This window comes from Notamacropus eugenii, chromosome 2 (assembly GCF_028372415.1).
Source record: "Notamacropus eugenii isolate mMacEug1 chromosome 2, mMacEug1.pri_v2, whole genome shotgun sequence".
In the NCBI taxonomy this organism is placed as follows: domain Eukaryota; kingdom Metazoa; phylum Chordata; class Mammalia; order Diprotodontia; family Macropodidae; genus Notamacropus; species Notamacropus eugenii.
Genome location: NC_092873.1, coordinates 40,327,758 through 40,341,917, shown reverse-complemented (window position 1 = coordinate 40,341,917; position 14,160 = coordinate 40,327,758). Strand labels below are relative to the sequence as shown.

The 14,160-nt window shown below is 44.6% G+C and overlaps 1 protein-coding gene across 2 annotated transcripts in view; it reads right to left on the bottom strand.

Annotated features, from left to right (window-relative positions):
* Nucleotides 1-14,160, bottom strand: part of SGSM2 (small G protein signaling modulator 2) — a 73,524-nt gene that overhangs the window by 58,178 nt on the left and 1,186 nt on the right. For both annotated transcript variants that reach the window (XM_072639974.1, XM_072639975.1), the window contains exon 2: nt 11,904-11,979. In XM_072639974.1, coding sequence (XP_072496075.1) covers nt 11,904-11,979 — 76 coding nt within the window. The remainder of the gene's footprint in view (nt 1-11,903; nt 11,980-14,160) is intronic.

Sequence of the window (14,160 nt, the reverse complement as noted above, 5' to 3'; positions counted from 1 at the left end):
GGCTAGAAGATCTCTGGGATCTCCTTCCAGGAATAGATAGGCTTCTGTGGTCCATAGGTAAGAGTTAATCCAAAGATTTAGCATGCTTATCAAGCCAGTCAATCGGGATCTTTTGTAGCCTCTTGCCCCAAAGGGACAATATAAAACCATGATAGAACCAAGGGTAATGCATATAAGTTGCCAAGAGCCAGAGTTAGGGTTGTTGTTCCTAACCATTGACCTTATCAAAGAATGGAGTGGACTTCATGGGAAGGTAGCAGTAGTTCCTGGCCTCACTAGAGGGTTCCAAGCAGAGGCTGGATGACTAGGATATAGTAGAAAGGATTCTTGTGAAATCCTGAGTTGCTCTAGGTGGGTCCTGAAGTCCCTGTGGTTCAATTAAACAGATATTTATTGATTAATGGATGAAATCTGCTCAACTGGCCTTTTCCCTCTCATTATCTTTATTCTTTGTTACAAAGGATAGCTCTCTGGATAGTGGAAGGAATATATTCTGAAATGAAAGTGATTTTAGGCAAAAACTATCCAACATAATTTTTTCTTAGCAAAGACAAAAAAAGGGAGATGGAAGAATTTCAGAGACTCGAAAGAAAGGCCAGCTATTGGGAAGGTTTGGTTGAACGGGAAAAGGCACTAAAAGGTAATGGGAGGATGCTGTTACGATGGGGTTAAAGATTTGGAGTTGGAAAGTATCATGGTACTACGTTGGTCAATCCCCTCAGATTATAGATGAGGAAATGGAAGCCCAAGGAAGGAGGGTGACTTGCCAGAAATCAGATGAAAGTAGTAATATGCAGGCTGTAGGAGGTACATTGAAATTTCTATTTGTTTTTTAATTGGTCTCCTTTGTCTAACATCTATGCTTTCATTGGTATAGGAAACTTGTGATATAAGAACTCTCTCTTCCAACACAGATCTAGCAACAAAATGAGAAATAGAGAATTATCTAGGGTATTGAGAAGTTAAGTGATTTGTCCATGGCCACACATCTAATATTAATTGGAGGTAGAATCTGAATCCAAGTCTTCCTTATGCCACTCCACTATGCCATGTGAATTCTCATAAGACACATTCTCTCTCTCCTTCCATATAATATATATGTATATATATATATATACACACACACATATGAGATAGATATATAATGATGCAGGATTACTTCATTGCCTAACATCCCACCCCACTCCCTTGAGCAGTGAGTTGACCTTCTTCCTTTTGCCAGCATGTTGGTCACTGGGCTAGTAGAAGAATATCATGACCTTCTTGGGGAGAGAAAAGGCTGAAATGTGGCAGGTGAGGAGTTGAAAGGGAGTCTGAGCTTTCAGGGGATCATAAATCTTTGGCTGTCCAGTTTTTATGAAGCCTGATGAAAGATGAAGGTCAACAGCAGCATCATTCCCCTTCTCCCACCCCCAACCCTTCTTCCCACAAATTTGTGTCTGAAACTTCCTGCATGATGAGGTAATCGTGTCTCCAGCAGCCCGCCCCCAGAAAGGCTGGGGAGGGACTGCCAGGCTGACTAGCTGCTGCTTCCTTTTCTCTAACTGCCACTTAGATGACTGGGAGCTGTCCAGGGTGCTAGTTTTTGGGCAGCCAGGGAAGTGGGACATTCTTTGCTGGAATACCCTAATCTCTCATTAACTCATCCATCCATCCATCTATCTGTCCATGTATTGATTGAACAACCATCATTAAACACCTACTAAGAGCCTACTAAGTATTGCGCTAGGTGTTGGGGGACAAAGTGCAAATTACTAGCAGAGCTAATTGTACTGATGTCATGCAATCAGGGGGCCTGGAGACTGTCACCCTCATATAGTATAGTGGAAAGGGCGCTGGTTCTAGAGTCAAAAAAAATCTGAGTTAAGGGACAGAGCCAAGATGGAAGAGTAGAGAGACAGAAAGAAATCTGGGTTAAAATCTGATTTTGAGATTTATTATTTGTGGGACCTAGGGCAGGTCACAAACTTCCTAGACCTCAGTTTGCTCATCTGTAAAACAAAGGGGTTGGATTAGATGGTCTCGAATGTCTCTTCCTACTCTAGATCTGGAAGCCTATGATTGGGCCATATGATTTTATGGAGAGGAAGAATTCTCTTTCTAGGTTCATTTTAAACTTAGAGCTATATGGGATTTAGAGTTCATCTAGTCTAGACTAGAATTTTTTTAAGATGCCAGAGCCTATGCTCTAGATGCCAGTAACTGTTTGAGGAGGAACAGGAAAGGAGCCTCCCATCTTCACTGGCCCTGGCTACTAGAGTGCTCTGAGATTACCAAATAAGCCCTATTATTTAAGGGGCAAGGGGCCTGAGAATAAGTCCTTTAAGAATAACATAGCTTGCACATGTACAAAAATATTTATAGCAGCTCTTTTTGTGGTGGCCAAGAATTGGAAATTGAGAAACTGAAGGGATGCCCATCAATGAGGGAATGGCTGAACAAGTTGTGGTATATGAATGGAATGAATACTATTGTTCCATAAGAAATGATAAGCAGGTGGACTTCAGAAAAGCCTGGATTTACATGAACTGATTCTGAGTGAAGAGAGCAAAACCAGGAGAACATTATACACAGTACAAAGCAGCACAGTAACAGCAACATTGTGTGATGATGACTTTGATAGATTTAACTCTTCTCAGCAATGCAAGGATCTAAGACAACTGCAAAAGACTCAAGATGGAAAATGCCATCCATATCCAGAGAAAGAACCATAGAATTTGAATGCAGATCAAAGCATACTATTTTCTCTTTTTTTGTTTCTTCTTTCTCATGGGTTTTCCCTTTTGTTCTAATTCTTCTTTACCACATGAATAACGTGGGAATGTGTTTAATATGATTGTACAGGTATAGCCTATATCAGACTGCATGCCATCTTGGGGAGGGGGGAGTGGGAGAAGAAAATTTAGAACTCAAAATCTCATAGAAGTGACTGTTGAAAACTAAAATGAATAAACGGAATTTTTAGAAAATAGAATAGCATGGCTTGGTGAGGAGCCAGGATAAGAATAGTCTTTGGCAGCCTCCATCCCATCTTGATCATCTCAATCTGATAATGGTAAAGGGCCTTGAGTCTTTGCCATACGAGAATTGTTGAGTGAACTACAGATGATTAGCTTGGAGGAGAGCTCAAAGTGGGGGTGGGGTGGGGGTGGAGAAGAACATGATAGTTATCTTCCAGTATTTTTAAGGCTGTTATACGAAAGGAAGAATTACACTTGACCTTCCTAGATGCCAGAGAATGGAACTGGAAGCCAGTAAGTGGAACTTCTGGGTCATTAGAGCCAGGAGGATGGGCTGCCTTGATAGACAGAGGGTTCTTCATGAAGGGTCTTCAAGCAGAGGTCAGATGGCTACATGTTGGGGACAGTGTAGTGAGGGTTGTTTTTTAGGTATGGACCGGACTAAGTATGACTGCATAGGTCCCTTCTGGCTCTGGCATTCTGGGATTTTGAGGAGTGAGATTCATGAGACATCCTGAAAATGTTTAATTCATCGAGGAGGGAAGGGAGAAAGGGTGGCCGAAAAGGAGGAAACTTCAACATGAGAAGGAATTCTTGTACAGAAAAGAGAGAAAGACTAAAAACATCCAGGAGCCCGAGTCTTCAAACATGAGGCAGTGACTTTGGCTTCTCAGCACAATTACCCAAGGTGGGATGCAAACCTTCCCTAGTACCTTCTTCTCTTTTTCATTTATTAGCATCTCCTTCCCATTCCCCAGAGCTGCTCTCTGCAGACCTTCCCTGTTAATGAAAGCTGCTTAGCAACAGGGAGCTGAATCATGAGACCCTGCTGCTGTTCCGACTTAGAGCCTGGGAGGACCCCTACCTCCCACTCCTGTGGAGGAGGGGCATAACTCCAGCCTGGGAGCAGTTCTAATCTTAACACATCCTGTGATCACGGGAGGGGCACTGGGATGGCCTATGGAGGGGGAACTGAGCAGCTCTGTCAAATAAAGACTTAGAACTAGAAGGGATCTTTAAAAAACATCTGGTCCAACATCCTCACTTTACAGATGAGGAAACTGAGGATCAGAGAGAAGTGACTTGTCCAATGTCACACAGGTAGTCTAGTAGCAAAGTCTGGATCTGAATCTGGGTGCTTTGTCTCTGCACCCAGGAAGCCACTCTGGGAAGAAGGGTTGCTGGAGTCTGAAGGCTGGGCATCACCAAGTGTCTGGGGTTTCTCTGCAGGTCTCTCAGCTTCCTCTCACAGTCCACTCACTCAAGGTTAAATTTTAGCAAAAATTTAAAAAATAAATTTTAGCAAAAAAAAATTTAGCAAGTCTGAACCCTTCCAGTGAAGGGGCTCCCTGAGCACCATGGAGAAGGCAGAATAGTTTTTGGGGAAGCTTTTGTCTTCTCCAATGATGCCTCATTGGTTTTTGGAGTTCCATGTGTTAGCTTTAGAGCTTGGCACACAGTAAGCATTTAATAAATGTTGGTTGATTGTTGGTATATATGTTTGTGAGCAATGGAATTTTAACTCTTGATAATTTGAGCCTGGAACCCTGACCTCATGGAATTAATTCCTAAAAGGCAAGAAAGGAGATAGTCTTGCATCCAGTTTGGGGATAGTGAGGCAGAAGATCCCTCTGGGTTGTCCCAGTTAGGAAGGTGAACATCCCTAGTGGTAGTACCATGAGCAGCACATGAGTGCATGTGCACGTGTGTACACACACACACGCACACATGCGCGCACACACACTCCTTCCTACACCACCATCCCTTCTTCCGCTGGCAAACAAAGCCTCCTTCTTCAAACAAACTATCTCTGAGCAAGAACCTGGCCACCTTCTCCAACCGGACAGACAGGTTCCAGAGCAACAAGACTGAACACACCCACAGTATAGCAGCTTACAGAATGTACACAGATTCCCTGGCTCCACTTGGAAGCCTCCTCTAAACTGCTAGGCACCCAGGCCTCATGCCCAACTACAGAGAGCCCTAACTGACCTTGGCTTCTGAAATCCACCTGGCTTCAACTGGTATAAATCTTTGCCCCAGGAATCCAGCTGCTTAGCCTTGATTAATTTTAGCCCTTGTTTTTTAGCTGACTTAGCCCTTTAGGATCAGATGCATGGGGGAAGTGTTACAAACAAGGAAGTGGGACAGAGGAGTGCTGTAGAGGGTGTCATTAAAAAAGTATGACTGGAGGGGAAGGGGGAGGGAAATGGGCTGGCCATGTAGTGGGAGTGGAGGATAATCAGCTGGATTGCTTGATATCTAGAGGATGGAATCAGGAAATCCTCATGTTGGGTAGTCTCTCAGTTATGGGATATGCACAAGAGTCAACCAGGGTGGGCTGCAATTTGCAATTCTGGAGAGAATACACACCTCGATAAGATCACAAATCCACCTGCAGCATTATTATGGTTCTTGGAATTTGAAAAGGCTACAAGCCAAGACCAAAATAGAGGGAGTATTGATGCACAATCTGTTTGCAGATGATTGTGCACTCAATGCAGCCTCTGAAGCTGAAATGTAACAATGTATGGATGAATTCTCTGCTGCCGGTACTAATTTTGGCCTAATAATCAACACCAAGAAAACATAGGTGCTCCACCAGGCAGCACCACACCACCCATACATGGAACTATGGGTTACAGCAAATGGAGAAGCTTTGCTGTGGATAAGTTCACTTACCTTGGCAGTATACTTTACAGGAATGTACACATACATGATGAGGTTGATGCCCGCATTGCCAGAGCTAGCTCAGTGTTTTAGAGATTTCAAAAGAAAGTGTGGGAGAGAAGAGGTATTAGACTGACTACCAAACTGAAGGTCTACAGAACAATTGTGCTGACCTCATTGTTGTATGCCTGTGAAACCTGGACAGTCTACCAGCGCCATGCCAGGAAACTGAATCACTTCCATTTGAATTGTCTTAGGAATATTCTGAAGATCACTTGGCAGAATAAGATACCAGACACTAAGGTCCTTTCTTGAACTAAACTGCCAGGCATTCAAACTCTGCTTCAGAGAGCGCAACTCCAATGGGCTGGCCACAATGCTCTAAAGCCAAATGTATACTTGCCAAAAAGACTATTTTATAGAGAAGTCACACAGGACAAGTGTTCATATGGTGGTCAGAAGAAATGATACAAGGACACTCTCAAGGTCTCTCTTAAGAACTTTGGAATTGATTGTGGCACAGAACCGCCCAGCATGGTGTGCCCACATCAGAGAAGGTGCTGTGCTCTATGAGCAAAGCAGAATTGAAACAGCTCAAAGGAAACACAGGATGCACAAATTTAGAGTATCTACCCCAAATGTTCCCAAGGACTATTCGTGCCCGACCTATGATAGAGCATTCTGAGCTCATATTGGTCTGATCAGCCACAGTCAGACTCACTGTAACTAACTCTAACATAATGATGTCCATTTGGTCCTCTTCAAGAGTGAAGGACAATAACCAACCAACCATTATAATTCTACTTCAAGGACTGATCATTTTGTCCCCCACTATGCAGATTTAATTGCATAGGAGACGGTCTTTGGGCAGCATTGGGACCAACTTGGTGATGAGCCTATCAGACTCAACAGATCACAAATTTGGAGCTAGAAGGGATCCCAGAGGCCACTGAGTACAACTCTCTCATTTTACAGATGAAGAAACAGAGGCTGAGGGCAGTTAAGTGATTTGCCCAGGGCATACAAGTGGTAAGCATCTGAGATAGAATTTGAACTCATCCTCCCAACTCCAAACCCACCATCCTACCCACTTGTAGGACCTCCCTTCTGAAAACTTAGCCAGTTTGGTCCTCAGATGATGATCATCACCTCCATCACTGAGTCCACCAGCAGCAGAATGGTGATAACAGATATTTTCTCATTGGGTGGGAGAGGTGATAAATTAACGACCCACAAAGAAGAGCACTGTTACTCCCAAAGAATCACAGTAGAGGAGAGCTGGGAGGGACCCTCAGTGGTCATCTAATCCAGCCCCTGCCTCAGAAGTGTGCCCACTCCAATATATCCACCAAGTAGTTGCCTGGTCTTTGCTTAAGCAAAGACCTCTGGAGGGGACGGGGATCTTACCACCTTTCAAGGTGGCCTATTCCACTATTCCTAATAAGCCCTACTTATTAGGAAGTTTTCCCTGATACAAGCCTAAGTCGGTCACTTTGCAGTTTCTACCCATTCTTCCTGCTGTTTAATTGCTTCTCCACATGACAGCCCTTCACATACTGGAGACAGTGATTATGTTCCTCCTGGATCTTCTCTTTCAATAGCTCTTCCTATAATATGCACTCAAGGACACCCACCATCTTGGTTGCCCTTATCCATACATTCCTCAGTTTATCAACATCATTCTTGAACGGAACTCACTGACCCAAACCAAACACAATATTCCAGAGGTGTGCTGCCTGGGGCCGAGGATGGTGGAACTGTCACTTTCCTACTCCTGGAAGCTCTGCCCCTCTTAATAGAGCCCAAGGTCACCCTATTGACTCATACTGAGCTTGAAGCTTATGAACATCCCAGATCTTTATCTGCACAACGGCTGTCTATCCATGCCTCCCTAGATGGATCCAATCCAAACGTTCTTGCACATTTAATATGTGCACTAGGCACTGGGAATAGAGAGACAAAAAAAAAAAAATTAGTCCCTGCCCTCAAAGAGCTTACTTTCAACAATATGTTCATAGAAAATGAAATACAAGATGTGTGCAAAATAACATCTGGGAAAAGAGTACAGGTCTATGAGCTCGTTAACTAGGAGGGGGCTTCTAGAGGGTACAAATAAGGAAGGAGGGGGAAGGGAACATGGCAGGGATGGAGATGACATGAAGGACTCTGAGGGAGTGGAGAGCAGAAGCCAGGGAAGCAGTGACTTAGGCAGCCTATAGCTCAGGATTGTAGGAACTCTGAGGGAAGATAACAGATAACAGTCCCCTAATGGTACTATTTTGTCCGCAAGTAGGGTGGTTGGGTATGTGAGTTCCCAGGAGGGGCTTATCTTTGGTACTGGATTAGTAGCTGATTTGGTGAGGGAGGGCAGCAGGAAGTCCCCAGCATACTGGGTGGACCTCCCATGGAGAATTTCTGGAAGGACAGGGACAACAGTCCCATCAAGAAGATGTGGCTGCCTTGCCTCTTGGCAATTGGCAAGCATACCCTAGTGGATGGGACAATAGACTTAGAAGACTATTCCCTTTATGTCTGATCTAGAAGCCTTGCTTGGCAGAGTAACAGCTCTGGATTACCTCTTGTTACTGTGATTCTTAGCAACCTTCCACTGGTGCTCTGATCAAAGCTACCCCTAGATACCTTAAGCAGTCTGGTACTTCTTATCTCCATTCTGGACCCAAGAACCAGGAGACTGGAATCTTTGTTCCAGATTTTCTGAGCTTGGGTTGGGAAAAGGCAAACAAATTCAGTTATTTTGAGTGAGTCTGACTGATGTAACGGAAGGGGTAACTCAGGAGATGCTGCTCCATCACTGACTGCCCCCCTGACCTTGGGTAAGTCCCATGCTCTGTTGTCCTCCATTACCTTATCTGTATAATGAGGAAGATGCCCTGCCCTTCTGAGGATGAGGAGGGGGGAAGCTCTTCAAATGTAACCAAAAGCACAAGACAAATGTGAAGTAAATATAATAATAGCAGCATTGTTATCAGTACAAGGGAGGCTGAGAACACACTTCAGGTCAATAGCTCTCCTTGCTCACCCCACTGTTGGCACAGCTGAAGTGTGGTCTACATTAGCGACTATTAGAAATAACCAGACTCAGCCATTACTCTGGGGAGTCTCGCTGGATGGTTCAAAAATGAGATGAGGATGGGGGGAAAGTGGGGAGGGCTGCTTGACTGGCCTGACTGTGAAGACTTCACCTCTACTCCTCTCCTGCTTAGCTTGCCAGCCTCTGCCAACTCCTCTCTCCTATCTTATAACGCACGTGTGCCTTCTTCCCCTTGACCTACGTGTACCTTTCCCTGACTGCCCATTCATGTATCCATGAGGGGCAAGAACTAGGAACAGAAAATATATGGCTATGAGCAATTACAAGGGATCACATAGGATTACAGAATTAGACCTGGAATGATCTTCAGAGGACATCTAGTTCAGCCCCTTCATCTTTATAACTGAGGAAACTGAGGTCCAGAAAGGCTGTGATTTACGTTCCTCAAGTCACATCAGTAATCAGTATCAGGGGCAGCATCTGAAGCCAGGCTCTCTGACTCCATAATTCCCCAATCTATGACAGCTCAGAACAGTCACAACCCTGGACCTAGGTGGTAGCGTATATAAAGAAAATAACCTTTCCCTTAAGATTTTGATCCAATCCAAGAAGCATTTAAAATAATAACAACATCATTTCTAAGAGTGTTTTGTAAAATTTGCCAAGTGTATATGCTATCTTGTTTGTTCCTCACAACAACCCCAGGACAGAAGGGCTGTACTTATTTTGCAGATGAACAATTAAGGCAGAGAGAGAGACAGACAGACAGACAGAGAGAGACAGAGACAGAGAGATGGACAAAAAGAGCCAAAGAGAGACAGATAGACACGGAGAGACAAACAGACAAACACAGAAAGAAAGAGACACAGAGACACAGAGACAGACAGAGACAGAGAGAGAGAGACAGAAAGGGAATGACTTACCCAGGATATCTTATATAGGGAAGTGTCTGAGATAAGATTTTAACTCAAGTTTTCTAGATTCTAGGTTCAGAATTCTAACCCCTATGCTGCCTGCAAAGAAAACAAGCAGCGGCTTTTGCCTTCAGGGAACATACTTTCAGCTGGAGAGGGAGGCACCAACCAGTAAAAGGATCCGATATCTGACTGCATAGAAGTGAGGAAGTCCCTCTATTAATGTAGCTCATCACTTTCTCTGCAACTTGAAGGCTTGAACAGTTGTCCGGGGCAGCGGGAGGGGTAGTGATTTGCCCAGGGTCACACATGAATAGGTAGAATATCAACCTAGTTCTTCCCAACTCCGAGATCAGCCCCCTCTCCCCTGTACTGTGCCATCTCTCACCTGTCTTCTCCAAAATCAAGTACACGAATGATCATTTGAGAAAGGAGAAAGCCCCCAAAACTGGGGGATCAAGGGAGGAATCTGCAAAGGCTTCTTGGAGGAAGTGGTTCACAGGCTGAGCCTTGAAGGATTCCCAGAGGCAGAAGATCATTGAGTGCAGAATCAGGGTATGGAGGCCCAGTTCAGGAATGGTATATGATTGTGGCTGGCACAGTATGATACAATGTGGTGTGTGGGCAGTGTTGCAAATCTAATGTGAGGAAAAAACAGCAGCGGCACTGGAATCCAAAGATCTGGGTTCAAATCCTGACTTTGTGAAGTTGAGTGATTCATTTCCCTCTCAGGGCCTCAAAGATCCTCCTCTATCAAATGAGGGTGTTCAGGAAGATGTTTTCTAAGACCTTTTTCAGCTCTAAAATCCAGTAAATATTTTTTGGGTAAGGCAGGGGGGAATGGAGGGGGTGAAGCCTTGCAAGTGGGATGGACAGATATATGCTTCAAGGCCTACTTGGAGGCACAGAAAGTGGGGACTAGTCTGGGAGCAAAACCTAAATGAGAAGAAGGCCAAAGAGCAGAGGTGAGTGGCAGGTGGAAGTGGATAGTGGGTTTTCTCCTCAGGCTAAGCAGTAATTGGTAGATGGGAATGGCAGCCTCTAGGTCCACACCGATATTTTCAGGTTAAAATTGCTTTGTTCTATAATAGGAAAATTCTACACTTTTCTGGAAATTGCATTTTACTTCTGAAAAAAGCACTGGAAATTGAGTTAAATCCCACTTTTGACCTTTATTACCGTCTTGGGCAAGTCACTTAGGCAGTCTGGGTCTCAGTTTCCTCATCTATAAAATGGGAGTCAAAGTCAAGCAAGGTAAATCAAGACAAGAGAAGCTCTCAGGAGGATTAGATTAGGGCTGATTGCTTTCTTGCCCAAGGCTCCATTTCCTCAATCTGAGACACACTCACACATATTAAAGGAATATTATGTTTGAGAGGAAAAGCTGTGGTCATAAAGAGAGAGCTGGCATTGGAGTTAGAAAGATTGGGTTTCAAGGGGGTGAATCTGGACAAGCCACAGAACCTATCAGTGACTCAGGCTGATGCTATACTGAAGAACAGGTGCTCACCTGCAGATCTAGAGGGAATTTCCTCACCTGCGAGTTTCCTATGTCAATGAAGTCACAGACCTGGTCCAAAATCCAAAACATACTATGTATGAATCACTGTGTTAGGCACAATGCAAGCAGAAGCAACTAACCATGAAAGGGGTCAGCTTAATATATTTCCAAGTCAATTGAATCAGGGCTGATGTAATTTTTGCCCCAGCAAACATTTGCCTTGTGATCAGCCCTACTCTGTATGATCAGCCTAGGAAAAAATTTTCCTCCAAAAGATGGGGGCCAGGCCATTCAGCCATCAGCCAAAGACCATGTATTTACTAGCTTCCTGATCCTTGTTCCCAAGGATTTGAGAAGAACAAATTTCCTGGAAATCGAAAGTGAACTCAGCTTAGAGGTTTCAGTTTTGAGGGCTACAGAGGCAGGAAGGCTCTGGGTTTACCTCAGACTTTACCCATCTGATCCCAGGAGGCTTTTGGTCTCTATCCTAGCCTCTAATAAGTGTGTGTATTCACTAAAAATGGTGGGGGATGAGGGAATGAATTAAAGAATGAAACAGCATCACAAAAAGTAATCACCCACTGCTGAAGCAAAAACAAGCTGAAAGATACCTAAAGAAAGCCCTGGGGAGCAATCATGGGTTCAAATCTGGCCTCTGACCCTGAACTAGTTACTCATTCACCTAATCAATGAGCATTTGTTAAGCACCTATGACGCCTATGGTTCTGGGGTACAGATAAAACAGTGAGTCATCCCACTTGCCCACAAAGGTCTGCTGTCTCCCATAACCAGCCCCTGTCACTCACCACACAGAGCAATGATATGGCTGCTGTCTTCATGCACAAATTTCCTGGTGACGGCTTCCTCCATGATCTGCTTTACCTAGGAACAAAGGAATCCCTCTGTCACTCTTTCTTAGCCAGGGGTCCCAAGGAAGAGGGCCTGGCTCCTTGTCACTGATGGAATCTTCCAATGGGCAAATGGCAGACCTGAAATGATCCTCAAATTTCCCTCAGTATACTAAGCCTCAGAGAAGCAGTTGGTGAAACTGATGGCCCAGACAGGCTGAATCTAATGTCCAGTGGAGGCAACTATGCCTGCCTGCTGGTGTTAGTCTGGAAGTGTCTGGGCCACAAAGGGTTCTGGAGGTGGGGTCCCCAGGCTTGGTGGGATGAGGTCTCCCCAGTAGATAATCTATCCCTTAAGAAGGTCAGACTGACTTAGCACAAGGTAATGCATTCACAACAAGGTCAGGGGTTGTTCACTCTTGAGTCCTCTCAGATGCTTCCTATAGACTTGAGAACCCCAGCCTACTTGCAGGTAGAAAACCTCCACCCCTGGTATCTTGGCATCCACCCAGATATGAGGGCTACTTTTTGTGGCCTACCTTCTTCCATCAATTGGCTCTCCCAGACTCAGGGCTCCCCTGGATCTGGGGAGGGGGCTTTTATTTCTTCGAGGATCATGCTTTTAGTTTACTAAGCTATCAATGGCCCAGTCACCAAGCATTATTAAGTGCCCACTATGTGTCAAGCACTGGGCATGCAGAGATTAGAAAAAGAACAATGCCTACATTCTAGCTGGTTCCTAAGAGTGCTTGAATTTTAACTGGGAGACAGGGTTATAGATCAGCAGGAGTGATACTATCCATTTTGGTAGGGTGGGGGGATGGTGGTGCCTATTTATTATTCCACATTAAAGAAAGTCTGGTCCTGCCTGCAAGAGGACTTTTTTTAGCTTGGGGCTCCACTTAGTGAGAAGCAAGGTAAAGTTTCCCAGAACCAATTCATTTTTTTTCCTCCTGAGGCAATCAGGGTTAAGTGACTTGCCTAGGGTCACACAGCTACTAAAGTGTCAAGTGTTTGAGGTCAAATTTGAACTCAGGTCCTCTTGACTCCTGGTGCTTTAGCTATCTGGCCACCTAGCTGCCCCAGAATCAATTACTTCTAAAGTCCTACAGGTGGAGATGTGAATAACTTCAGGGTTAATCCAGGGAATGTGAGAAGCCTTGCTGATTCCTGGGGCTTGTAAATTACAGGCATGCCTCCTTACTCCTGTTTGGAAACCACTCATTTTGATTAGGTCTCATTCATTAAGGAAACAGTGGAAAGAAAGAGTGCTGGACTGGAAGTCAAGAAGACCTGAGTTAAAAAACCAACTTTGTCATTAAATAGCTGTGACCTCAGGCATGTCATTAACCTTTCTGGGCCTCAGCTTCCTGATCTGTAAAGTTGAGGTGGTTGACCCCTCAGTTCACTTCCAGCTCTAAATCTATGATCCTATGATGGCCTGGCTCGACATCTTCAGATTCCTGGCCTCCCCCTCACCTGACAAACCTCACCAATTTTCAGCATTGTCCAAATATAACCCGGTTAGGCTAGGCTCTTTGTCCTAGTTTGCTTTTTTATCAGTGTGTCCTGCTTCCCACATCATCCGGCCCATCTCCCCTGAGAACAGAGTCTGTTTTCTACTTGTGAGCTGGTTTTATTTATTTCCCCTGGGTAAGATTCAGTTGGTCATCAGTCTGCCTGTCTGGGGATCTGGTGTGTTTAATGTCTTCCTGGCTATGTTCATTCAGGTGCATTCAGGAATCTCACTACTAACAGGGGAGATTAGGATGTTCAATATTCCAGGGCAAGAACTGTCTTTGCCTTTCTTTGTACCTTACAGAGCTCAGTAGAGTGTCTGGTGCATAGGAAACCCTTAATAAATACTTGTTGACTGGCTGGTTGAATTAGGAGGCATCCTTCAAATTTCAGAAGCTTCATCCCTACCTTTGTGGAAAGGAGTAAGAGAATGGATATACAAAGGAAAGGCAGTCAACCTTGGGTTTAAGAGTGGGTTAGTGCAGTCCTTCCTGAAGGAAGGAAAAGAGGATTCTTTGCTAAGAAGCAGTATCCCTGCCCCCAAAGACCCCTGAAACCAGCCTACCCTGGGTCCTGAAATTGGTCACCACACCAGCCTCTTGGATCCTGCCAGACTTCCATTTAGCCTTTTACAGGGTCTAAGAGACCATCTAAGCCTTGGTCTACCACACAGCCCAGCATGCCCCAAGTAAAGAAT